The 26,513-nt window shown below is 38.1% G+C and overlaps 3 protein-coding genes and 1 long non-coding RNA gene across 9 annotated transcripts in view; 2 read left to right on the top strand and 2 right to left on the bottom strand.

The window, feature by feature from the left end:
- Window positions 1-788: 788 nt before the first annotated feature.
- Window positions 789-4,717, bottom strand: ccdc106a (coiled-coil domain containing 106a). The gene is made up of 8 exons (XM_024266958.2): window positions 4,483-4,717; window positions 4,013-4,093; window positions 3,823-3,921; window positions 3,518-3,739; window positions 3,371-3,427; window positions 2,982-3,257; window positions 2,749-2,916; window positions 789-2,648 (listed from the first exon to the last, which is right to left on the bottom strand). Exons 2-8 carry the CDS (start codon window positions 4,077-4,079, stop codon window positions 2,332-2,334), a joined length of 1,206 nt encoding a protein of 401 aa, XP_024122726.1. The 5' UTR covers window positions 4,080-4,093; window positions 4,483-4,717; the 3' UTR covers window positions 789-2,331.
- A 269-nt stretch (window positions 4,718-4,986) lies between these two features.
- Window positions 4,987-6,517, top strand: LOC112143447. The gene is made up of 2 exons (XR_002918746.2): window positions 4,987-5,144; window positions 5,970-6,517. It is a non-coding gene; the product is annotated as an uncharacterized LOC112143447 (long non-coding RNA).
- A 207-nt stretch (window positions 6,518-6,724) lies between these two features.
- On the bottom strand, window positions 6,725-18,119 carry si:dkey-17m8.1 (C-Jun-amino-terminal kinase-interacting protein 4). Of its 6 annotated transcripts, none has more exons than XM_024267411.1 (28): window positions 17,983-18,119; window positions 16,450-16,805; window positions 16,177-16,371; window positions 15,981-16,101; window positions 15,842-15,912; window positions 14,420-14,484; window positions 14,190-14,259; window positions 13,929-14,098; window positions 13,565-13,833; window positions 13,285-13,342; window positions 12,966-13,118; window positions 12,822-12,864; window positions 12,602-12,729; window positions 12,421-12,471; window positions 11,674-11,814; window positions 11,031-11,178; window positions 10,836-10,922; window positions 10,559-10,606; window positions 10,292-10,433; window positions 10,123-10,165; window positions 9,370-9,450; window positions 9,219-9,286; window positions 8,963-9,111; window positions 8,708-8,879; window positions 8,502-8,615; window positions 8,325-8,423; window positions 7,756-7,845; window positions 6,725-7,653 (listed from the first exon to the last, which is right to left on the bottom strand). In XM_024267411.1, exons 2-28 carry the CDS (start codon window positions 16,564-16,566, stop codon window positions 7,535-7,537), a joined length of 3,012 nt encoding a protein of 1,003 aa, XP_024123179.1. In that variant the 5' UTR covers window positions 16,567-16,805; window positions 17,983-18,119; the 3' UTR covers window positions 6,725-7,534. The 6 variants fall into 6 exon arrangements, with proteins under 6 accessions (XP_024123179.1, XP_024123180.1, XP_024123178.1 ...); XM_024267412.2 differs by having other exon boundaries at window positions 17,960-18,094; XM_024267410.2 differs by having other exon boundaries at window positions 17,956-18,091.
- Window positions 18,120-24,368: 6,249 nt separating this feature from the next.
- rcvrn2 (recoverin 2) overlaps window positions 24,369-26,513 on the top strand; it is a 4,275-nt gene continuing 2,130 nt past the window's right edge. Inside the window, exons 1-2 of the mRNA XM_024267041.2 lie at window positions 24,369-24,823; window positions 24,899-25,405. Coding sequence (XP_024122809.1) covers window positions 25,025-25,405 — 381 coding nt within the window. The 5' untranslated portion in view covers window positions 24,369-24,823; window positions 24,899-25,024. The remainder of the gene's footprint in view (window positions 24,824-24,898; window positions 25,406-26,513) is intronic.

The following is a 26,513-nucleotide window of genomic DNA, read 5'->3' as shown; positions in this document are numbered from 1 at the left end:
TTTATTTAAGTTTATATATTTATAGTGACAGATGTATGTTTATCTTAGCCAATTTTACACTGGGATGGTCTGGCAGACTGTGAGACCTAAATCCTATTGATAAGGGAAACACAAAGAACTAAACCTTTTCTGTTTTTTTTTTTTCCATTGTATGGTAGTCAGCATGCTAACCTTTGGTATCACGGTCTAATATGGGAGCTGCAGAGCGACAGAAAAATATGCACAAAGGACTGTCGTGTGCAGCGTGGACCCCTATCTAGGTAAGCATATGCAAGGACAGGGCAATTACTTTTATTGCATATAATAATTCTATGAAATTTAACCATCCAATCACAAACACACATTTCAGGAGAGTTTAGTAGTTATGAGACAATTTCTGGCTTTATTTTGATACTCTAAGAATTGTCTGATATCCACAATAAGTGGATTTCTTGCTTAAAACTCACATCAAACAAGGGTGACGCAAAGTCACTGTAGTCTATTTTATTATCAGCAAGAATGTATCAGTAAAAGGAAAGGAAATGTGTAGACGAGAGTGTTGACAGCAGGCATGTTGTTGGTTTAGAGACAGTAAGAGAGTGAGATGGTTTGGAAACGTTCAGAGATTATTTTGTTAAAAAAATGCTGAAGTTAAAGAAAGGGGGTCAGAGGAAGGCCACAAGGGAGATTTGGGGATGTAGTGAAAGAGGACATTCAGGTGGTTGATGTGAGTGAGGGAGATGCAGAGGACAGGGTTGGAAGGATGATTAACTGTGGTGATCCGTAAATGGAGCAGCCAAAAGACAAAGAACAGCCACGTTTGTTTTATTTCCAGATGTCTTGGTACTTCTTATGTATATTTCATTCAAACTTCATGATACAATGTGGTTCCTTTTCAAATCACAAATTAAGGCAAGAACTGAATAGGCTGCAAACCACCAAAGCATGCGTGTTGTGAAGCATTAGCATGACTAAATATGTCCTACTATCTGTTTTGCTGTTGTTCTATGTGTGAAGTTGTTTGTGTAATGACAACAAATGTTCACAACAAGCGAAAAGTCATACAATCCTTAAATATACCTGAAACAGTTGTGTCAATGCTGAGAGTCACATTTTACAAATATACTTTTACCACAATGCATTAAAAGGTTACTAGTAGTTTAAGCATTCACTATTGCAATTCAACTTTTTAAAGTACATGAATTGCACTAAACTTTAGTGGCACGAAGTATCAATGTCGAACTTTATAAGAGAAAAGTAGCTGGTTGATCATATTACTCAAAAACTGGAAGTGTTTAAATTTGATTTTAATAAAAAAAAATGAAAAAAACAGCTATTGTTTGGCCATTTGTATGACTCTGTCAGAAATTATCTGATCCATATTACCATAGGCTTGTTCATACAACAATGAGTTGATGACAGTGTAAAAGGAGCTTATAGAAAAACACAGACAAACAAACATGATTGAATATGAAGGCCGCACTGAAAAATATGAACTTAATGAAATCGTAAAGTGTTAATTACAAGATAAAATGCTAAGATTGACAGACGCTGATTGTATGTCATGGTAAGAAACTACACATCATGATGTGATAGAAGTGAGTGAAACAGAAAAGTGTTCATGCTGCCATGAGCTGAAGGATCAACAAGATAATGTAATCTTTAGAAGATCCAGCAGTTGTAAAGTACCACTCCGATCATATTTTGAGATCTTTGAAAAGCGTTCCCAGTGGTATTTTAATTATGATTATGCAGTTTTTAGCCAAAATGTAAAAAAAAAAGTAGTTGTCTAGGACATAGTTTCTGCACAATATTTTTAGAAATTTACGTCTGTGTTGATGATCATGGATGATACAAGTGGATGAATCAGAATGGAGTAGAGCAGGTAGCTTTCATTGTACTTTATTGTATTCTTGTATTTTCTCCATTGTATTTTATCATATGTATCATATCTTTTTAAACTGCATTTTATTGTCTGTTCCTGATTTAAATAAATACTAAGAAATGCAATTTTAAGCTTCCCAATATATTTCCTCAATCATCAGAAAAATGCCACAAAAACATGTTAAAAACACCATCTTCCTTGGACTGGGTCGTTAAGAGGATGTCATTAAAGTTAAGACTGAAACAGACGTAGAAAGTAATACCTTCAATTCATTGATTCTTTGTAACAACGGGAATTTTTTCACTTGAGTGATGATTAATCACATGGACTGTATCAAACTTTTAGGTCATATTTTCAGGGTTTCCTTGGGAAGAACAGCATCACAGCAGCAGTTAATAGTTACATGTGCACAGCAGCACAATGTCCAGTTTCTCACTGAGCTCATCTGTTCATCTGCCATTCTTTTCTCAGTGTCTGAATCTGTAGGAAATGGGCAGAAGAAGGTTGTTCTTTTTTAAGGCTTGCACTCTGCACAGTGTCTCCTCATCCAGAGCGATGTAGCAGCGCCTGGCATAGTCCAACAGCTTCTCTTTGGATGGGTCAAACTCTCCAACTTCAGCCACTTTCTCCGGAGCAACTAGAAGCAGCTCAGCTATCGGGGTGGTAGAAGCCACTGTGTTGCGGTCAACTCCGTGGATTTGGAAGGCTTTGGACATATTCTTGAGACGCTGGTACGTAAGAAGAATCTTCTTGTAGCGAAATAGAACTCCAGCAGCATCTTTCACTGAAGAGGAAAAATAAATATTTTAGCTAGCAACAGTTTAGAGTTAAAACTCTGTAAATCTTTGAGGTTTATTGCAGAATCTTTGCGTTTTTTTTTTTACCCCTTTGGCGTTCTCTTGGAGCTCGGAAAACCCGCCGTCTCTTTATCTGGTGGTGGTTGGGGTTTATTGTGTCTGACAAAACATCTTCTCCTGATATGAGTTCCTCTTCCTCCATATAGCCGTCCTGCTCCAAGTACTCGTCTGACTCTCCAATAAACGAGAGGGAATCTGACAGGAGAAACTCACAGTAACACATCTAAACAGGCAAAGTAAATAAATGTAATCGTTATTACCTGGACCATTGTGTCCGCTTATGTCGTTCGCAGACGATCGTGCAGCGCTGCCACTGCTGCCACTGGCTGTAGAACTGGCTGTGGTACTGGAAGCACTGTGGCTATGGCCTTGAAGAAGGGACTGTGATTGTGCAGAGTTGAATAACACATTCATGGAGGCCAGTTGAGTGCTTAACGGACTAGAAACGTGGCTTTTGGAAGACAACATAGCAGCAGGACTTGACCTTCGCGGGATAAATTGACGTTGAGGAAAATGTGATGAGTCTGATTTTTGTTCTATAAAGAAAGAACAAAAAAACTGTTCAAACACATGTACAAATATAGTAATCTATAATCCGAGCATTAAAGCTTTTTTCATAAATCTATATTGTGTTATTATTTTTTTTTACCATTGGGACGATCTTCCTCTCTTCTTATCCTCCAGTTGAACCGTCTAGATTCATAACCTGTTGAGAGAGAACATAAAATAGTAACATTACATTTCCATCTAAGTTACTTGTCAAGACACTGTTCATCAGTCATCCCTTCCTCCTCACCATTACTATACTGACTCCGACTCTGCTCCTGTCCCAGGCTCTTTGTAGAAAAGATGAAGCGGTCCAGCTGGCATCGCAGGAAGTCCCTCTCCTCCTCCAAATCTTCAATTCTTTTTTGCAGCCAAGAGTTTTTCTCCAAGGAGATCTGGAGTTGGGTTCGCAAGTTAGTTATCATCATGTATGAGTTGTTGGCAGGAGATGGGCCAGGATTTGACGGTGACTCTAAGCAGAAAAAGACAACAAGGAGCTCAAATATAAAAAGAGAATTCCGCAGTTGAGAGTAATTTACCAAAGGGATCATTTACCATCAAAATTCTGATCACTCTGGTTGAAAAATCCCGGCTGATCAAAGTTGTTTTCCTCATATGGAATAGCAATTTCATAAGTGTCTTCATTTTTTGGAGCTGAGAAAATAAAATTAGCAAATGATTACATTGCTGTGTGCAGTTTTAAAAACAGAAAACTGCTATTTAAAGGGAGCAATCAAAAATGTACTCTGCAGGTGTACTGAGCCTGCCTGACTCTTGGATGTGGGGGCTGCATCACTCCTTCCGTCCTCCATTTAGCTCACCAAACCTGCAATTAATGTAAAATGCACGTCAAGAAGCTAAAAGCACGTGGCATAGATGCATTTTTGAGGCTATGGTAATAATTGACATTATTATATTCTAAATTAAATAAGAAAAAAATGTCTTTAGAATGAACGGATATTGTATTTTTAATAGGTAACCGTTTTTTATATAAACACGAGCTATTAAAATTGTTTACAAATAGTCGTCATCATGGGTTACATGATATTGACTAGGATGACATATTAGCTCGCCGTTAGCATTATGTCATCTTAGCACAACCACAATAATACACAAAAACCACAACAGTCTTCATATTGAAAAAAAAATCGGTTGTTTCCTTCTGTCATTATTATTAAAATATTAATATATTTTGCAATGGAAAATGGTACATACCACTGTACGTTTGTAATAACTTAACCGTGCACATGTAATACGGCGTTATTACTCAGTCATAGCTCCATTTCACGAGCTAGTCGGTGAGCGAACAAGCTAACAATAACAATTACTGCAGTTATATATTTTTTCAACAATATATGACGTAATTTCCTGCTTTCCAAAAAGCGGTTTGTGATAAATAAAATATATATCAGCTGCTTAACTAATAGCGGAAGCTTTAAGTGTCGTTTTATTCTCAATTTTCAGGGCATATAAATATGTAAAAAAAAAATAAAAAAAAAATAAATAAAAAATTGTGAAATATTTTGTCCGGTAAAGCTAGAAAGATATTCACAGATTCGCACTTGCGGGCTCAATAGCTCTTCAGAAAAACGTTCAAATATGACAGCGAATATCTTTCTAACTTTACCGAACTGGTAAAGGTTTTAATATTTTTTGACGTTTTTTGTTAAATCGGCATTATTATAATGTTCTTTTTCATGTTTAGTTTTAAATAAAGTTTCCTGGAAAAAAAGCAGCTGGGACACAGACCGGTCAGACAGGTGTGACAGGGTCAGGTGTCATTGTCCTCCTTTGGAACCAACCCGGAAAGGTTGAAAACGGACGATTTCTTCTCAGGATCCGTTTCAAACGCCTTAAATACGGATTTTTACCAGAAGGTGAGTTTTTATTAAAAAAATTGCAATCGTTAATCTACGCTTGAAGGTGAACTCCTCTATTGTTTTATATAGGAGCGTTTTAAAGGGTGTGATGGGCGTGTCGCCATAATCGCTCCAATAAAAACCATAATACTTAAAAAAAGGTTGGACCAAATCTGGAATTCTTTTAATTTGATCCCTTTCTGCTGATTACCCATTTGAATCTTTATACATAATGTTTGAATTACAGGCAACTATAGCATAAATGATCACATGAGCTGCTATAGATTGTATTAAGCTCCTCCTTTTGAAAACAATAAAGTTTATTCAAATAGTATCTTGGGTTAAAAAAGGTATCACAACAACAAACTTTAAAAGGTAAGTGTGTTTTGCAGGCATTTCTATTACGTTTATTGCATTTTTTAAACAAAATAAATGCACAAGTTGTTTTCTTTCTTTTATTGGTTTGCAAGATTGCTTTTGTATTTACTTGTCTCTTTAGGAGTATTTTTATAATCCGTTCCTTGTATTAAGTGGGCATTTTTTTTATTTGTTGTGTCATATCTTTACCTGTTTTGCTTTTATTAGCTTTATGTGCAATTTTTTCATTCAAATAAATAATGTGACAGTTTTTTAAATCAAAAGCTGCAATTTTATTAAACTTAAATTATTTAAGGGAAACTGTCTCTCGACAAATTTGCTATTTTGTTTGCATACAATGTTTTGTTGTATCTGTAAAGTTACTGATGCAAAAAAGGGGTTGCTCAATATGTAAATTGAGAAATCCCTTTTTTCAGGGGTTGGTGAATCACACTTGCTTCACTAACCGCCTCCCTTCTCTTTCAGTACAACCATGGCAGCCAAATATGACGGCTTGTCCCAATGCAAGCTGGCCCTGGTGTTTGCTATACTCATGGACCTGTTGGGTATCTCATCCCTGCTAGTGGGCGTCTTTGTGCAACTTGAGATCAAAGGCCAAGACTTTGGGGACCTGCTGGTATACTCCGGAGCTTTGTTGATACTCTTCTCCATGGCGGGCTGGGTCATTTGGTACAGCGGCAACATTGAGGGCCTGACCTCCAAAAAGGAGCTTGGTTGGGGAATGAGCAGCGCCGTGGACAGTTTAGCCCGGTCCGTGAGCCGGAGGATGCGGCTGCCCAGAACACGCAGCAGCCCTTCATAGGAAGTGGACCTCTGGAAGATGCTGTAACAGCTGACATGAAGGAGAAAAACTTAAGGAGAAAACAGGTTACCCGGCCCAAAAGAATGTTGGCCAGGTTACAGCTTTTTTCTGCCTTTTTTTTTCACCAACTGAAGAAAGACAAAGGACACTGGTGCGATTTGTATGCCTCTCTTAAGTTAAACATTAAATATTCAAATGATTATTCAAGCAATCATTTGTTTTTCTTTGTCCCTCGTCTCTGAAATACAAAACATTTTCATATTTATGGTTAAATATTTTGCATTTAACTGTGATGGACAGTAGCAATGTGCCTCCAGGTGACCCAGAGGAATAAGCAGGAATATAGGAAATGATGGGGACAGATGGACGAATGTATTATATTGATTACATAGTTAACAAATCACTTTAATGCAAACACTCACATTTGTCGAAGATTTATTCAAAACCCGTACTTTTCGATAAGAATAAAGACAGACAAACACATCTGATTTGAACATCATTTTGCACCAAATACTGTCCAGGGTCTGCCCCTTAAATTCATAGACATCAATATAAGACTTCAAATTTAACATGAAACAATAATTCCCTCAAACATTTCATGAAGACAGAAGACAACAGATAAACAAAAAATGCCTTTGTTTAGTTTGAGAAGTGATATGTTGGATGTAATTTTTCCACAAATGTTAAAGATATAGGTACTTAATATTAAAAGAGCTATTGTAGAGATTCCACAGAACACACATAAGTTCTCACCAGCTTAAATTGGGAGACAATAAAGTGCCTGACTGCATTTATGTTAAAGGATCTAGAGTCGTTCCAGTTTATAGGTAAGAATGCCCACAGAAGCATTTAGTCCAGCTATTTCAACAAAAGATTCAAGATGTCTTTTTGAACTCTTCTACAATATCTACTAGATAGTAATGAGTTAAATTTGATACCTCAATAGTGCAATATGCCCCCGGTGGCCAATTACTGACAAATGTCAAAACACTGAAGTCTCAGATTGACCTTACTGTCCATCATCCACCAGAAAAAAGTCCAGTCAAAACACAGACGGTAAAAAACAAATGAGGTAAACAAGTATAAACTGCAAACATTTTCTTTACATAAATGCTTGTACTGCTGTCACACTGAAATGCCTTAAATTCCATGACAGCTCAAGTTCCCTGTCTGGTGACATTTTTCCTTTGAGTTACTCCACGAGTTCAGAACTTGGAGATGATAGCTGTTAGAGTGCTGGACTGGGCACAGGAGGAGTGGGATTCTGCCAGATGATCATGTGACTGCGCTCAGAGCGTGGAGGTTTGTTCTGGGACGTCTCGGTCTGCTCCTCACTTCCATCGTCTCCTGAAAAACAAAGAAACCAGAGTCAGTCCTCCATTAAAGCAAGGACTGTTCGTGTAGTTAAACAGATCCCAACATTCCCAACACTTTTTATCCCAAACTTGCCAATTCGGAAATTGATGTAGCCTTCTCCTCCACTGAGAATGAGCTGAGAGCAAGTCATTTGGCTGCTGCCGGGTGATGTAATCAAACAACCTTTTAAAGAAAGACAGTACATGAAGCCATGGTGACTACACAAAACAATTTAACTTGAGACCGCAAATTATCTGAAATGTCTGTGAGATCTGCAAACACAAATAAAATCAACCTCATTAAAAAAAGAACAGACTGTCAAACATGCAGACCTCTGGAAATCTGGAGGTTTTAATTGATCAAAGGTGCAGACACAGCTTACTCTTTGATGCTACAAGCCAAGACATAAAAATACAAGATACACAATCTGTGGCTGTGATCAAAAACAGAACACTCATCTGCTTTTAAAAATACGTCTGGCTTCAAATAATCATGTCACATTAAAGAATTAATCTCTAAAGGAGGTTCAGTCATTTTCTGATGGTAAAAAATAAATTTGAGCTAACAGAAAAGATAATGACAAGGAAATATTTATGCTACTACAAGAAAAAGAATCTGGATTAATTGTTATAAAAAAGTAGACTTTTATATCCTATTCTTACCAGGTGCAGAAATGATGAATCTAACAGACTGTCTGTGGCCGTGGTATGACAGCAGGGCTGAGGCAGTGGAGCAGTACGGGATGGAGACAGCCTCTGATGCTGCAGACAGAAATCAAAATTAACACAGAATAGAGCAAGTTCCAGTCAATAAAAGAATTAGAGACTGAAACAACCTACTTATCGACAAGGGAACAGAGAAAATGGCGCCGCCTCCCGTGCCCACCCACAGACGACCAGAGATGACAGTGAGAGAAGAGATCTGGAGAGGTGAGAGTGTCAGGAAAGACTGGCCTGCAAACAAAAAGCAGAAGAGAGTTTAACTAGAACAACAAGCCTCCATTTGTCACGGTTAATCTGATTTCAAATGTAATAAATAACAGTACCTAATGCTTTTGTAACCAAAGCAGAAAAATCGACTTCTTGTAGCGGTCGCCCACTGGACCAATCGAACAGCCTGAGGATTGGATCAAGTCGACAGGATATCCAAACTCCACTTCCCGCCGCACACAGGAAGCGTACCTGCTGTTCACTGCGCTCCGACACGGAGAATACTTGCTGTGAACCGAGACAAGGGAAGGTTAGCTCAAAATGCAGAAGGCTCACGGAAACTCTTAACAGGCTTCTCTTCCGCTCCTCACCTCCACCTTCTTGGTGTCAGTGTCGACCACATGAACCTTGTTCCAGTATCCCACCCACAGACGGCCAGCTTTGGCAAGGCAGCAGCGAATGGGCTGCAGGGGATTGACTCCGAGAGGCACCACAGAGTGTGACAACAGATTCCAGCCCTCTACATCAACAAATGCACTTTATTTAATCACTCAAGCCAGTAAACCTTCAGCTGTGCAAAATTAAGCAATTTTTATCTGTTGCTAACTGAGGAAACAGGTGCCTTACCTGGAGTGTGAGAGAAAAACGCCAAAGTCCCGTCAGCTAAACCAGCTATGACCTGACTGCTGAAATACCTGCGAGATTGAATCGAGGAAATAACAGGTTTACATGACAAAGTCTATGCTAGAGCACCAAACATAGTTTAGAATGAACTTACGTGAGTGAATGAACACCCTCTGAAAGACAGACTGACTGCAGACAGCTCCTCCGGTCAGCGGCGGCGGCGTGTATCAGAATACTGCGTAAGATAGGAATGGAAGAAATGAGAGGAGGTGGGACAAGAACTTTGACACTCCAACTATATTTTAATCTATTGTAAAATTGTGATAAATGCTTTTTTTTAATTATGAATACGCAGTTTTTTGCCAAAATCAAAAAGCCTTTTTTATTAAGGTAAGCTCATTAGAAATTAGCTTCTGGGTTGTGGGCGGGACTGTTGGCAAAGAGGTAACCCTACATCGATATCCCAGCATCCCTTTGTTTACACTCTCTCCTGCTAGCTTACAGACCCTCAAAACCCCAAGCTAACATTAGTGTAGCAAAAAAACAAACAAAAAAAAAAAAAACGGTGTGCAGTACTGGAGCCATCCAGCTGTTTTGAACCAGATGCCAGCTCAGACATTAATGGGTTTATTTGTTTTTAAGTGGAGGATTTGGAATTGGAGTGGAGCAGGGACATTTTCTGTGTCACAAACCAGAATTTTTCAAACCACGGATTTTCATTTACTCTTGATCTATCTTTTGATTTGAGTAAAGAAATACCCAGAACAGCAGTTTTAATCTTAAATTATTTTAAATATTTCCTCCAACATAAGACAAAACGCCACAAGAACATGTTAAAAACTCCAAAAACATTTTCACTGGAGCGGGTCTTTAAATATTGATGGCTTTTATAGTCAGATGTGTTTACCTTCCTTCCTGAGTTCCAATCCAGACAGAGCCCGCAGAGTTACCTAGCATAAAACCAGAGAAACCGAGTCAAACCAAGTGAGAAGTACATTCCCTGGAGCTACGTCAAACAGCTGCATAGAAAATACATTTGACAAGTAGCCTTTAGGCTGCCGCTGCAGCCCACTGACCTATGGGAGGCACAGCACAGATGCAGAGGACGGGGGCAGTGGGGGGGAGGCTGAACTGATCCAGTACTGTGTTGGACCGAGCTGGATCAATCACTGTAATATCACTGCAGGAGGCGGGGCCAGAAACTACCCACACAGAACACTGGCAGAGAGGGGCGAATGTGGAGTTTGGAGACAGTGAAATGACTGGCGGTGTTAGCCATGACTGGATGGCCACAATTAGAACATGAATGGAGTTGAATTAAAGCAGGAGGACGACACACTTACTGTGGTCCCTCCTGAGATCTCTGGTGGGACTGCAACGGCACAATTCAACTGCAAAAACAGAAATCATTCACAAATAAAGGTTAATATTTATTTTTTTAAATACATAAATGACAATGCATCTAAGTCTTAGCAGCAGATGATGCAATGTTGTGCTTAAATCATTTACTTTGAGCGATCTTAATGTTTATGTCACATTTTTATAGAGTAACTAAAAGGAGAAAGATGCTCCCTCATCCTCCTCAGCTGGTTGGTGCACTGAGAAAAGAACAAAGTGTACCTTGGCAGTGGAGTCCCTTTGATCCAGCAGTCTGAGCTGAACTAGAACCGGCACATCTTTGGGTTCTGGCACAGGTTCATCAGACTCCTATAACAGGAACGTACAGAGTCACTTATAAAAAAAAATTAAAAAACAATAATATATTTAATTGATCTCTTCTAAAATGTGTAATATTTGTGATGATGGGCTGCCTGCCTGTGTGTGTGCCAGAGGTGTACTCCAGCCATGAATTTGCCGCTTTCCCAGATTCCCCCAAATGTACGAGCGGATTTCTCGGTAGAGTTCCCTCCTCCTGACACGTGGTGAAACAACAGCAGGAGAAGCAGATCTAGAAAAAATGCTGCTGCAACAACAATGAACAACTGCACACCTTAGAATGTAACAAGAACAAAACAATCATATCCACAAAGCTAGAATTTCACAACCGCTGCGAAAAAGAACGTCATTAAGTATTATTTATTTGTTTTTATATGAGAGATTGTTCAACAATATGACTTTTTTACTGTTAAATCTGTCGTGTATTTATGAGGATATAATTTGATTATTTCTTCACTTTCATTATGCTAACATTACCAACTGAGAGAAATATCGATAAAATATAGATAAAAATGTGTTTTTATTGACTTTTCCACAGTGTAACTCTTACGAAACATTAGATTACAAAAAATTACAGCTTTTTATTTTCTTGAGATTTAAAAAAACTTCATGTTTTAGGTTGTTCTGTTTGACATTGTTACATTTCTTGATTTCTTCACATAAAAAAGAGCAAAACATTGGAACAAACGGAGAAAGGCTGTGTGCTCAAGTCTAGGAAGTTAAGGAGAAAAAAAGCGCTTACTCAGCCTGAGTTCGACTGACTGATGTTTTTTGAGGAGATACCATGACAGAGTGTTTGACAGATGGAGACGCTGGCTGGACCAACTTAGAAGTAGTAGGTGATCCTAACGGTTCCTTTGACAGGCCAAACAACCGGTTGAATCTTTAATAGTAAAAGAAAAAGCAGACAAACAACAAAAGGAAACCGTAAATTAAAAACAAAACATAATTTTATATAACATTTTCACACACTGACTGTAATAAAAATAAGTCCTTCCTTTACCCTGTGCTGCCACTATTGTCTCTTAGCAGTCATGCAGAAGGGCTGCACTAGTTTAAAGTACATATAAGTGAATGTTCTGTGGGTATGCGTGAGCTCTGTTGGTCTCTGAGGTTGGCTCCAGATGAAGCCCAAACTGTCTGGACTCATGCTGTTACATGCCTGCTCCTAACTTGATTTTTTCACTGTAGGCGGTCTTTACCAAAGGCCAAAAAAAATATTTATTTTATGTTGAGTAAACCTCTTGCTTAGTACTTCTTCAGAAGTGGAGCTGAAATTCTTGCATTTTGCTTACATGCCTTATCACATCTTTATAGGTTCTAAAATTCAAGATGAATTAGTTTTACAGCCGTTTTAAATCCCAGAGTCAATTATTAAGTTTTTTTTTTTTTTTTTTTTTTTTTAATCAAACAAAGCCGTCATGTGGGTGAGCATTTTAAATTACGGCAGACCTTCAATCAAATAAGTTAAAATAATTAATAAACTTACTTTCTCCAAACACTTGACCTTTTGTCCTCTGTAAACCTCTCTTTTGTAGCTCTATAAAAACAATAAAACAACTTAAAGAGACAAAAAAAGTAGAAATCAACATTTTTACTGTGTTTTTTTATTTTAAATATATGGTCAAAATAAAGGGGTTGAAAGCTCACCGATTTTAAAGCAAAGTTACCTTAGGGTCTGACTTTGTCTGACAGCTTCCTGCAACTCGAACAGACGCTGCTTATACTGGTTCTTCTCCATGACCACACGGGCCATTTCTGAACGAGAGAAGTGGCGCATGGAGCTGGGCAGAGAAGCCTGACGGAAACAAATATTCGTCTTTTTTGATTTACACACACAATCAAAGAATTTTTAGGAGTTTTTTAACTATAAACAATCCGAGAGCTTACGTCAGGATCTTCAGATTGGTATTCTTCCAGTTCTCTCCGCAGTCTATAAAGAAGACACAAAGTGAAAAAAGAAAGAATAATTGACCAGTACGTCAAGGCTTTTTTTATATAAACGAGTGGAAAATCCAAATAAATCATGAACACCTCTTAAGCTCCTCCTCCTTCTCCTTCATCCGCCCCTCCAACCGTGAAAGGGTTTCCTGAAGAGTGGCCACCTCCATCATGAGAGCCGAGCGGTCATCAGTCAGCTCCACGACCCGAGACAACAGGGCCTTTCGGGCCGTTTCAGCCTGATCACTGAGGGAAAAACACTAAATTATAGATTGCATGCAGTTGCTGCATCAGGTTAACCATATCTACGGGAATCCCTATTTTTTAACTGAAATTAAAAAAAATGTTTAAACAAATAACACAAAAGCACTATAAATGTTTGAATTGTCCAATCACTGAATGCAAGACTCACTGGATGACTTTCAGGTCCTCATACAGAGCTAAAATCCCCTCCGACTGGTCTGAATCACCTAAGCAGAAAAAAGTGTGAAAGTTTCAGTGACATAAACATGCACATGACCTTTGCTTCAGTGCACGCTGGATGGCAAAAATAAAACGTAAAACTTCAGAAAACTTCACCTAATTTAGTTAAAACTTCAAGCTAACAGTGTCTAAACAGTTTTTCGTGTTCTATCATTTTTACCAGCCAACTTTTTGATTTAGAATAAATTTGGGTCTGAATCTGCATGTACCTCGAACACTAGCTCCACGGTCTACACTCTGCACATAATCCTGACTCAGCTCTGACAATTCAGAGAACACAGAGTCCGTGTTACGGAGATCCCACTCCATGCTGTCATCTTCACCAGCCTCCTCCTCCTCCTCCTCTTGGTCATTCTCCTGCTTCTTTTCTCCAGGCCCTTCTTCTGCTTCAGGCTCCTTCTCTTCCCTTATCTCGACCTTCAAACTGCTCTCCAAATCATTTTGTAGAGGCTCTTCATCATCAGGTCGAACTGGGGTGCTGCAGACAGATTCAATCAAACCAGTAAAATAAAGTGATATTTTTATGACTTTTTAGTTCAAACAATATAAAGCATTTTGTTTTGAAGTTATTACCTGGATTTAATAAAGTCGTGTAACTGTGTCAGTTCAGGGGTGGAGCTTATAATGTCTGAGACTAACTGATCAAGGGAATTCTTTGATGCAACGTCAGTCACTTTTTCTTCTGCAGCGACCAGATCTTCCAGATGTGGAGGACCCGAGTTTGAATGGGCTCTTCGGATGATCTAAAAAATAAAAGCAGCAAATGTGTGATTATATTATTTGCCTAAATTAATAAAAAAACAGTTATTTGATGTTGTGTGATAATAATTTCACCTTTTCATTAACAATGCATTCTGACACTTGGTGGGATGAAAAGTCAGCATTCTTCTGACGCACATGATTCCTGAACCAAAGCACAGATGGTAAGGCTAAAGAACAGTAGCAGAAAGCTTCAATGGTAAACTGGTCCTCGGACCTTTTTTACTTCAACAAATACAACATAATGTATTTGTTCTACAAAGACAGGAGGCAAAAAATGTCAAAAAGAAACTTAAAAAGGCAACCTTAAAGGGGAATCCCTTTCAGAGTCCTTCCTCTTTTCCATAAGTTCCCGGTATGCTTGATTCAACTGAAGAATAAAAATAGATTTTTTTAAGACACTAAGTAGTAGTTAGTCATTGGTCTATCACAGAGTCATATTTAGAGATGGAAGTTTACTCACATGAATTGTGGACATAAATATTTTAAAAATGTTCATTTTTACAACTTTATTCATAGCCAGACTGCGATGTATCTTTCTGCATCTCTAATACTTAATACAAAAATAGGTTTTAAATTTGTTTTGGTCACCTTCATTAAGTAAGAAGCTGAACTACTTTTATATTTATTTTAGTTTCTGAAGCAGTTTTTGGTAAAACGATTTACCTTTTAATAAATTGTGCTCAGCATCAGGAATTGTTGGTGTTTGAGGCTGATTGGAGGCAGCTCAAAGACAAATGCGGACTTACTTTCATCTGAAATCCTCTTTCCTAGAGCTCTAGTGATCTAAATAAACCCTCTTAAAGTGGAGTGTTTTTATCTGTCCTTGAGGGGCAGAAAGGTGCCTTCAAATATGATTTTCATTAATATTTTTGTCAACATCTTGTGAAAGGAGTGTTGTCAGAGGAAAGAATCCTGAAATGAAGCCAAGCATTTCTTTTTTCAATTTTCAACTTCACATTTGGATTTTAGAAATTACAGAGTAAAGTGAAACTTGATCACAGCTGTTTACTATCCACAGTCCCCAAAAAACTGTTGCTAAAAGTACTTTGTTTGGTTGTACCTGATGTGGTCACAGCACTCTCACATCTAGAGAATCAAGAAGGAAGTATGGTGGGTGAGTTAGGTAAAACCCATACAGAACAGAAATCACAAGACCTTTGTGATCCATGTAAAACAAGTCACACCTAATGTTTCCTGAAAGTGTTGTTGTTAGACTGACCCTCAAACTTGCTAAAAATCTCTGTAGCTAAAGAAAAAAAGTGGAGTAAATATCTACAATAGAACATTATGTCAAATTCTAAAGACATTTTTAGATTAAAGCTGTTAGAAAAGGCACAGTCTTCCACTCCTGAACAGTTTTTAGGTTGACATACTCACACCAAATCTTCCAAACACTCACAACTGCAGGTAAGACTATAATAACTGTTTTCCACACAACCCCACTTAAAAATACCAAAGAAACATCAATTTAACTACAGTTAAAAACACAAATACTTGTCAGTGTTCATATAATTATTACATAAAAAAGATAAATTGTTAATCAGCTTAGTGATCATTTTTCAGTAAACTATTAACTTATATGTTAAAATCAACATATTCTGTATAAATCAATTTACAAAATACTAAAATTCTTATTTGCTCATATCCACTGCTATTGGATTCATGTCCTTGGCGATGTAAGTAAACTTCCATGGAATTGTTTAGACTAAAAGGAAATATCTGACCTTGTTGTGAGTATTTCTTAAAGTACTCAGCTCTTTACTTAGATGTGCCTTCTGCTCCTCCAAGGCGACCACTGCAGAACAGAGAGCACAGAATCAGCTATGGAGTACAAATATGTTTAATGATTCTAGTTATGCTCACACTGGTCAGCTTGTTGTCTTGCTTTCTTCTCTAGATCTCTTTCTCGTCGTTCCCGCTCTTTTTCCCGGCCCCTCATGGCTCGCCTCTCCTGCTCAATTTGGTCATCGAGCTCCAAATATCTCTGGAGAAAAATAAAAAAGCAGTCTTCGTTGGTTCTATATTTAAAAAATCACACCATTTTCAACCAATTTCTCACCTCTTGGCTTTCTTTCCTCAATATTTTTTCTGCATGGTATCGCTCAAACAACTCCTCTCGCTCCGCTTTCTCCCTCTCTGCCTCCTCCTCCTTTTCCCTCAGCTGGGCTTTGGATGTAGCCAGACCCTCCAGGACCCAAACAAATATGGGTACCAGGGGCTCCACCACTCCCTCACCATGAGTCTCGATAACTGTCTTTGGTGGGAGAGTTATCTGTTAGTTTTATTCAAATCAATAAAAAACGATTTTGCAGAGGAAATAAGAATGTCTTACTTGTAGTTCTGAGTAAAGTTTTCCGGCCTCCTCACTCACAATGTCGGGGTCCAGATCCACCTCCCCGGACCCCGATCCAAACCCGGACCCAGACAGGATTTTCTCACTGTTCTCCATCAGATGATTGTTGAGACTTTCTGTATTTGTTTGTACAAGCTGGTTCAAGTTTAAGACCAACTCACTGTGAGACACTTATACTATACTTAGCAAGATTTGTTAAGCTCCTGCCAACACCAGAACCCCCCATCCTAAACAGCCTGATGTTCTTTTTGAGGAGGACGAACATTGACTTTGAGTGCGGGCCACCAGCTTTTTTCAGTGCAGTTTAGAAGTTAGGGAGACTTTTAGAATCCATCCTGAAAAGACACCAAATGAAGCATGTTATTGATATTTTCTTCCTTCTATCCATTCATTTTCTATAAAAGTATGGGGACAAAGGAGCCTACCCAGCTATCAAAGAGTGAAGGTGGGGTTCACCCCCTGACAGCTTGCAGACAACCCCTCACATTTACATCCAGCTTATGAAATATGTTTTTGGACTGTGGGAGGAAGCCGGAGTGCCCAGAGAAAACCCACGCATGCACAAGGGGAACATGCAAACTCCACACAGAAATGACCCAGATGGAATTTGAACCTGTGAGGCAGAAGCGCTAACCGCTATACACCATGCAGCCCCAATTTATACATATTATTTTTTGTACTAATAAAATAATTGAATACTTTTTATATCTAAAAACCTAAACAAAACTTGCTTTCTGCAGCTAAAATGACATAAGTTCGACATAAGACTTAGAACAATCCACTTTTAATCATCAATCTTTCAATATTTTAAAACTACAAATGAAATGTTTGAAAATTTGCGACAATTTTGAAAACAGTTGGCAATTTTACGACACTTAAGAAAACAAACACATTTTGTACACAGCGAATAAATACACATGTGAGAGTGCTAATCCACTCCCTAAACAAATATCTCAAGCATTTTATAATTGGGGTCTTTACTACCCCAAAACACGAAATAAATACATAATTTTATATTAGTTCTAACGTAAAGTAGTTTATAGGTTACGAAGTTTTTACATCTGAAAGCTTGAGTTTCTCTTATGATACAACCCTTTGCTTCTTATCTGTAAACGTTACAGTACATTTGTTAACTAAATATTAAAAAAGAAAAAAATTAAAAGCCAACAATGAGAATGACGACTTAAAAATAAGCAAAACGAGAAATTCTATAATTACAAGAAAACCTTAAAAGTCTGTGAATTCACACGCCAACGGTTAGCATGACTAGCTTCCTTAACAAGCAGAATAAGTCATAAAATGAACCGCATAACAACAACAAAAAGTCAAACATTAATTTTCGAGCTGCATAAATAAGTAAAGTGGCTGACAGCGGACACCTTCCGCGGCCGTTGGCATCAAGTTTACAAAGTTGTGACTTGGCCAAGAAAAAAAAGAAACTAAGACTCGTCGCTGTTCTAAACACACGCCCGGTAAAAGACTCACCTACACGATTAAATCGTCATGACTCACATTTTATCACCAAGTCTAATCAGAAAGTGAGTTGTCTTTTCTCAGGTAGCAATTTCTATGTAAAATACGAGTTGGAAGAAGGAGTTGTTGATCATTTTTGACGTACGAAGACATGTCTACGGATCGTCCAATCAGAGTGCGGAGTTCCTTGCCTGTAGCCAATAGGAAAATTTAGTGGGAGGGACAAAGGCTGTTTCTTTTCACAGGGAGAAAAAAAAGGTTCCTGAAACTTGAACGAAGACACGTGATCGAGGAGGTTACTGGAGGCTGTCAGGTGATCCGTGCAAAGCCCTTCAAAGTCCAATTTACCTGTGAGAATACCGCACGTTCCTGAGAACTAGAGAGCCGGGTATTTCACAAGCGAAAAGTGTCTTAAAGCTAAATGTGTGCGTAGTTTGATCGCTGCGGAGCATCAACTTAAGTTGTTTGCAACATGGATGAGGTTAAGAAATGAATAAAACACACCCTTCTCACAGTGCAATGTTTAAGCATGGGTGCGGGTGGTTTAAGGTGAGAAATGACACAGCGGGAAGTTACATTTTCCTCCAGCAGGTGGAAACAGCAGCACACTTTGCTTTCCATTTCTGCTTTGCATGATTGTTTATGATGCTAAATGATCTGCTTAAATTTATATAGGATTATAAACTTGTTATCATCTAGTAAAGAAGAGTTGCTTATCCAAATCTTTAAAGTAAATGTAAGCAAAGTAAGTTTATTTTAAAAAGCTCAATTCACACTTAAAGAAATTCAAAGATACAAAATTACAAAAATAAATAAAAAATCTATTAATTAAACAAAATCGAAATAATTAAAAATCAGTAAAATAAAAGTCAGACATTTAAAAATCTATAATTTTGACCATGTTGGTGGCATTTATTGGTTGATTGATTTTCCAATTACCATAAATCTGCACCAAAAAGTAGAAATAATTTGTTGCCTTACAAATCTGAAATTGTTGATCCCAGATGAAAACACTGATTTTTCTGTTGCCACCTCCCAGTTATGGAATAATATTCCTCCAGAAGCATCAGCATGATATCAGACCTGTACAGTTGTAAACATCAATTAAAAACTTACATTTTTTGAATGGCTGTAGATTGGTACCATCTTATTTTATTTATTTTTATCTTTTTACTAATTTTTATGAAATGCTTATCTGTATTTTATGTATTTTATAGCTGTTTGTATGATTTTGTTGTTTTTTATTTTTATTTTTCATTCAATCTGATTAATTGTAAACAATATTTTGGAATTTACTTTACTTTATTGAATTTGGTACCCTTGTGGCGTTGTAAAGGGTTATATAAATAAAGCTTTTTTCCATTCATTCATCCATCTATCCCTGTCAACAACTGATTTATTGAGACAGGAATTGAGATATTTTCTTGAAAGCAGCAGAAGTTTCTCCAAATGTCCAGACTTTTCAGCCTCCATAAAAATACCTGAACATTTTAAGTCTGGAACGGTGGATTTCCTTCTTTTTACACAGAAAACAAAGTTAGGTTTCTGAACAATGTCCTGTATTCAATACATGATTTGAACATCCATAAAAGTATTGCAGATCCCTTTCTCTCTTTACATAACAGTCCATCTCCATACTCACTGGAACAGTTATTTTAATCTAAATGAAATTCTGCTAAACTTCCCTTTTCACTGTGGGACTAACATTGTTTTCAGTCTACTGTAATTTTTCTTACAAAGCATTAATCTTTTACAGAATTTATACTAGTCTTTGTGACAATTGTTATAACCTGGACATGCCCCTCATTTGTTTCCTTTTTTAACTAAGTACATAACAACCTCAGTTCCTTCCGGTTTGTTCAGGATTTTTCATGGTTCCTCATCACCTTTAGTTCAAAAGGTGAAAAAAAGGACAGTGTATGTAACCACGGGAGGGCTCAAGTTCCCGCGTACTTAAACACCTGTGTTTGCTGTATGTCTTTGAGTCATGGCTTCCTGCTCCTACGCTACCCCTGACCAAAGTACTCACTGTTCTAAACATTTATTCTTGTCATTTTGTAGCACATCAAACCATTCATCTCCAATATAATGGGTCTTCCAGGCTGCAGCCTCCCACACAAAGCTTTAATGAGAAAAAAGAAGAAATAAACTCTGATTTTGGCCTTTTAGAGTAATTCAGATTTTACCGTTAATTTATTGCACAATTTAAATCGATGTATACATAGAATAATGTGTTACTGACATGTAGTGCTCAGCTTAATTAAAGCACAAGTCCTTATACAGATATAACTATAAGGGTTCAGGTAGTACAGCATTTACCTGAAAACCAGATAATGTTAAAAGCAAATATTAAAAAACCGTTACAATGCCTTTAGATTACAACAAAAAGTTTTATGCGATATTATTCAGTATGGAGAAATCACAGTTCGTGTGTAAAATCTTAAATAATTTTATAAAAAAAGCACATTAACAATAGTACAGTAGTTTTCTTATAAAATATGGGTAACTATAATTAACTAGAGTTTCAAGGTAGAAAAAAAGAGACCCACTCCAATGAAAATGTTTTTTTTTTTGGACCAATATGTAAAGAAAATTATGTTTAAAATTGGATTTCTGAGTTTTTCTTTATCCAAATAACTGTGATTCAATGGCAGACGTAAAAATGCAGATGGAAAAAATTCTTGCTGCAGGGATGTAGAAACTACAACGGCATGCCACAAGCTCAGTGCTTCGCTCCAGCTAGACCATGTAAACAGATGGATGACGGGAAGTGGGGACGGGGTTACACTGCGCCAAAGTAAATTTCTAATGAACTATTGCCACTCTTCAGAAAATGTCTCCTAGAAAATGATATATTTTTAAATTTTGTGTAAAAACGGCATAATCGTAATTAAAACCCCTCTGGAAACGCTTTTATAATCGATAGAAAGATGATCGGAGTGGGTCTGTGACAGAAATGTGGATAGAGATAGATTTTATGTGTAACTTTTAAGGGAAGATGGTGGAGAAGTTTAAAAGGTAGAACTTTTTCTGTTCAATTCTCCTTAAATTCTATCTTTATACCGTCACTTTTTTAATGACTCTCTCATTCTCAACAAGAACTTGCTTCCCATCCTCCCTCTCCACTCGTTTCGTTTCTCTCTTCTGTCTGTTCAGAAGGTAGAACACCACCACGCCTGCAACCACCGCAAAGCTGAGAGCCAGAACCACAAGTCCCAAATTCAGCAGGTGTGACGTCCCCTCCTTGGAATGATTGAGGAGGTCCCACAGACCCACAGCTATACAGCTGAGTCCAATCAGGGTTCCCCAAAAGCCAAAGGCCAGCATGCAGGATCCACAGGACAGTTCCACGCCTCCAGTCACCACGGTGATACCCGCAACAGAGACAACGCCACTCGGCAGGTTCACTGTCTCAGGGTGACTTTTGAAAGAGACGGTGGAGGTGATGTCCACCAACGCCGAAGGATTCAGGGTCTCCATGGTGGTTGTCATTGCTGGCTTTTAGTTCTTGACAATTTTTTACTCCTACAAAATAAAAATAAAAATGCACTTAGGAAAGGGCTTCATTATACTGTTAACATGACTTTACTAGATTAAAGAAAGTCATAATATCTGTAAAAGAATCAGAGGCGGACTTGTCATTAGGCTAAGGTAGGCGATTGCCTAACTAAATGATTTCCACGCCTATTATTATCTAAGTGTGTCACAAAAAACCCAAATCACTAAAACGACATAACGTGAAAGTGTTTGGTCCTCCCCCAGCCCTTCTTAAGTAACGGAACATTCCAACAACCCCAAGGTAGAAAGCTAAAAACTACTTTTCAAAAAGACAAAAACAAAACCAACAAACACAAAAGTAAGTTAAAGTGTTGTAATGTGAGAAAAGCAAAGGGAATTTGTTGCAGTATTTCCTAAAGTGATGAAGACAAAACAGGAAATAGAACCACAGAATTATGAGAAAACAGTCAAAATATTGTGAAGATTGTGGGAAAGAGAACAAAATTTTTCAATCATAAAATTATAAGGGAAAAAAATCACAATTGTTTCATTAAATTTGAACTTTATTTCTAAAAATGTTCCACGAAAAATTAAAATAAAGTTCATTAAATCCTAAATGTAGGAATTTGTTTTTGTGAATTGCTGGCTTTTCTCTCATAATGTTATGACTTTATTCTCGTATATTTATGAATTGAATTACTTTCATGGTGGCCCTAATACTCTATTGTAAGAGAATTAACAGGCAAAGATGAAGGGGGAAGAAAACGTTTTTGAGAATTTTTCTTCCATTTAATTTTGGCCAATCCATTGTAAACTGTATTTAAGTATTTTTGCCTTCTTTAGTAAAACCTGACTAAATAATTAATGTAAATTGTTCTCCTGGGACCCTCAAACTGATAAGTCTGCCACTGAGAAGACTTGTACAAAAGGAGACAGATATTAGGTGTTTAAGTTATGTCTTTGTGTGAGGGAAAAATATTAAAACACTGTGAAAACAATACTTTTGGATAAAGTAAAATGTACCACTCACCAGGGAATCAGGAGCTCAGCTGTCAGGAGATGCGGTCTGGAGGAAGCCCTTCGCATTCATCAATGCGGTTTATTTGTCTCTTCACTTTCTTTGTAAATGAAGGTTCTGTCTGCGCCTTTCTCTGGACTGTGGATGCTGAAATGTGAGCAGACTCCCAAGTTCTTTCCTCACATTTATTGCCTGCTCGAAGTCTCACTACATGGTGGACTCGGTCATCAAGATTGTGGCCGTAGTTTGTTTGTTCCTGTCTTTCCTTGTGTTTAGAAGGAAGCTCACGTCTGTCATTACACGTCATTATGACCCATTAACCGATATTTATCTGGAAACAACTCCCTTCCTCTTTTCCTCTTGCTTTCGGTCTTAAAACCTTAGTTGGGTGCCACACAGGCATTGTTTGGGTCAAGAACAGTTTTTTCCCTCCTTAACAGCATTGTCCACTTCAGCATTCCAGTGCGTGTGGTGAGGTGCACATTCTTTCCTCAGTGCTTTTACATCCAATACTTAAGGTATGAAAATGACAAACACATTAAAAACAACAAACTAAGCTGCCAACAATTCAAACGTCCCATAAACTGACAATCAGACATTTCACTGCTGCACAGGTAAAGCCAGACCATCATTAGGGTGTAATCCAGCTCAGCCATTAGGTCTGTTGTCATTGACCTAATTGCAGATTAGATGTTTTTTCTTGTTTGTTTGTTTTAGATCCAGGTCTACTTTTTTAACTCAAACTTTCACGAGTACCGTTTGTGTGCCCTGCCATTTTGTTTCTTCCTTGAGCTTAGCAAAGTTCATGTGAGCCCAGACGTGCTGTTTATGGTGCACGTATCTTTGCGGGAGGGAGATTATTTCAGAAGTAGCCACAAATCCTCGCTCATTCCAGCCAAGCAATTAGTTCAGACCAGGGTCCAGGTCACATGTTAGGATCTCTTCTATGGAGAGGAGGTAATTCTTTGGGCTGTTGCACTACAGGATGCAGATGACGATAATTGGCTAAGTGTCCAGGCCGGAGTGGGGATAATCCTATAGATTGTCTCAAAGAGCAAATTTACGCAGTAAGATTTTCTGTAAAAAGCGTTCTTACAGTATTTACAACAATGCACTAATACTGTACTGAATGAAACGTCCCCTTTTTGTGCTTTTTTATTTATTATATTGCAGAAGTTTAGCGGGAAAGGGGCTTATGAATGCAGTTTTGTTTAATTAAATTAAAATTTTCATTTACTCAGAGTTGCCTGTGGAGCAACTGAAGAGTACTGGACACAATTTCAAGAATAAAACATTGCAAAAATGGGAAAGTAGTGAATATTCTATAAATTCTTAGAGACTGGAGGAATATATTTAGACTCGTGAAGCACCGAGACATGTGAGAAACATTAGTATGAATTACTCCGGCTTACCTGTAAACCGGAGTAATCTAATTCATGAAGAGGAAAATGAATGTTTAGATGTGTGTGCGTGTTTAAGCGTGCACGATAGTCCACGGAGTTAAGGACCTCGGGTCTTTCCATGTTAATGTCCCCAGACCTGAAAGGGTTAATGAACTTGGACAGATGGTAGCTTGAAGATGTTAGTGGTCACTGAAATAGCCTAATGCTGTTAGTGAACAAGATATAAATTATCATTGGGATTAAGGGGCTACTTCTTAGTTTCATAAAAGTGATTGTTTTGCTCCAAAAGCCGAGCTTGTAGTGAAGTGAAAACAGGTACATGTGTGTCCTTTATATTTGTCAGTAATTGGGGCAAATATGTAAATAAAAATGGTTACATTTGGTTAAATAGCTTGAAAATAGAAGTGAAATCTCTCTTCCGTGTTCCTTCAGGTGGATCAACCTCAGATCTGCCAGTTTTACTCATGAATCCAAACTATTTGTCCAAATAGTTATAATATATCTTGTTTTCCAGGTTCTTTTTAAAACCAGTGACTCATCTGTTGCTTTAATACACCTCTGTGTGGTGAGGTTTTCAACTTTTGATACAAAATTCTCTTTAACAGAAGACAGAATTCCACTTCTTTTTCCATTGTAAGGATTCTGCCTTCATGAGTTCTATACAGGGAAGATAATCTGTATCTAAAATCAGGCATTTTAATATGTGGCAGGAGTCTATGTCTACCAGTTACAAGTATACATGGAAACACTGCATTGTTCTAGAGGACCAAACCCAAGAGAGAATATGCAGATGCCTGGTTCCTTTTGGTCAAACACTCATCCACCTTAAATCCTGCTTTAACAGAATTAACCCAGTCAACTCCTGTAGAGATGTTTCTCACCGCCTTCCTTATCCCTCACTGTGCGAAAGCTGAGACAAACACTCAGCCCTCCAAACATCTTCTGCACACACGGCTCACAGGTAAGGTCTCCCACACTCAGGTTTTGCTGAATGTTGTTGGTAAGGTTTAGGTGACGTTTGACATTTGCATTGCAGCAACTTTCAGGAGCTTGAACAGAGAAAAGATAAGCATTTTAGGCAGACCAAATCAATATTTGGGTAAGAATAAGAGAAGTGGAAGATACTCACCAGAGTTTAACATAGCCAGTGAGAGCCACTGCCATGGGGAATACCACCAGCAGCGCCATATCAAAGGAGATCCTGGAGGACCTGAAGCTTAGCACCAAGTTTACAGAGACTGAGATCTCCCAGTGGTACGAAAACTTTCAGAAGCAGTGTCCGACAGGACGCATCACACCAGAAGAGTTTGAAGAGATCTACACCCGCTTCTTCCCTGAGGCGGATGCCAAAAGCTACGCCCGCCACGTGTTTCGTTCCTTCGACACCAACGACGATGGGACTCTGGACTTCAAGGAGTACATCATCGCCCTGCACATGACCTCCACCGGGAAGACCACTCGCAAACTGGAGTGGGCCTTCTCGCTGTTTGACGTGGACAAGAACGGATACATCTCCAAGACGGAGGTGAAGGAGATCTGCCAGGTGAGGGCAACTCATTGACTTGTCACTATGGAAGTATTCAAAGTTAGTTCAAGTTAATTCTTCTTTTTACTGTGTTTTTGACTTAAATATACATATATTTATTTTATCCTAACAGAATCAAGTGTAAAACAAATTTTAAGACACCTTTGAGTTTGCCACTTTTTTTTGGCTGTGGTCCTTCTGCCTCATCTTTGATGCTGTGGAAATTAGCTAGCTCCTCGTGGTATGTAGGTCTCAGTCATGCTTTCCTGTCTAATTAGCTGCTAATCTCTGTCATTAAAGGTTTAGACAATCTAGACTGTCCTGTTGTTTAGCAAAGCTGCCCTTGAACTCCAGCACAAGAGGATCCATCCAATGCCCTCAGTTTGAACCTCTTGTTTTTTACTCAAAAGCTTTGGAACTGGAACACATTCATTCTTCTAAAACGTCAGTCCGACTGAGTTAACAGAAGTTCCCAACATTCGGTTTTAAGACAAATAATAAAGATTTTCTAAGAGGTTTAGAAGGGATCAGCCGAGAATCCAGCTTGAATTGTAATGGGATTTATTACTCGGCCAACTGGTCTGAGTACAAAAGCGTTATCTTTATCCTTTGTAGCATGGAATAACTACAATTTAACACATTTGAGTTTAAATGTTCCCCGATTAAAGAGATATTTAGTGGGCTGTAATGAGAAAGGAAGAAAAAGTCTTCTATTTATGGGTTGAAGGTAGAAGAGGAGGGCAACACCTGTGAGGAGTTACAAGAAAACCAACCATGTAGACAGAGATCATAAGGTTTTGTTTAGGTAAGTGGTCAACAAGCTTTTAGTTGGAACTATACACTATAAGATCAAAACTGAAGGAAAGCCCCAGAGAGGGGAGCTGACATCTCAGCGCTTGGCCCGTGGCCTGAGTCTTGGCTCTAATCCATGTTAATCTAGGTGTCTTAAATGTGGGAGATGAGTGCTTCTTCTCTGAAAGGGACATGCGCTTAAAGACCTAAAGTGCAGTCTTTTTTTATTTATTTATTTTTGTATTTTATTTTAAGTGGCCAATTGCATCTTTAAATGAAAAGATGTGCTAAAAAACGTGGTTCATGTCAGTCTGCTGCTTTCATATTTAGCACG

This window comes from Oryzias melastigma, linkage group LG16 (assembly GCF_002922805.2).
Source record: "Oryzias melastigma strain HK-1 linkage group LG16, ASM292280v2, whole genome shotgun sequence".
Lineage (NCBI taxonomy): Eukaryota > Metazoa > Chordata > Actinopteri > Beloniformes > Adrianichthyidae > Oryzias > Oryzias melastigma.
Note: the sequence above shows the minus strand (reverse complement) of the source record. Positions and strands in the feature narration are given on the sequence as shown.

Excerpts from the sequence above, each read along its gene's own strand:
- ccdc106a (XM_024266958.2), bottom strand. The coding sequence starts at position 4,079 with ATGGAGGACGGAAGGAGTGATGCAGCCCCCACATCCAAGAGTCAGGCA. Across the intron at positions 3,922-4,012 it reads AGGCTCAGTACACCTGCAGA|CTCCAAAAAATGAAGACACT; the intron begins GTACATTTTTGA and ends TTATTTTCTCAG. Across the intron at positions 2,917-2,981 it reads AAGCGGACACAATGGTCCAG|ATTCCCTCTCGTTTATTGGA; the intron begins GTAATAACGATT and ends TTCTCCTGTCAG.
- si:dkey-17m8.1 (XM_024267411.1), bottom strand. The coding sequence starts at position 16,566 with ATGGAGAACAGTGAGAAAATCCTGTCTGGGTCCGGGTTTGGATCGGGG. Across the intron at positions 10,607-10,835 it reads AAAGGGACTCCACTGCCAAG|TTGAATTGTGCCGTTGCAGT; the intron begins GTACACTTTGTT and ends CTGTTTTTGCAG. Across the intron at positions 9,451-10,122 it reads ATTGGAACTCAGGAAGGAAG|TATTCTGATACACGCCGCCG; the intron begins GTAAACACATCT and ends TATCTTACGCAG.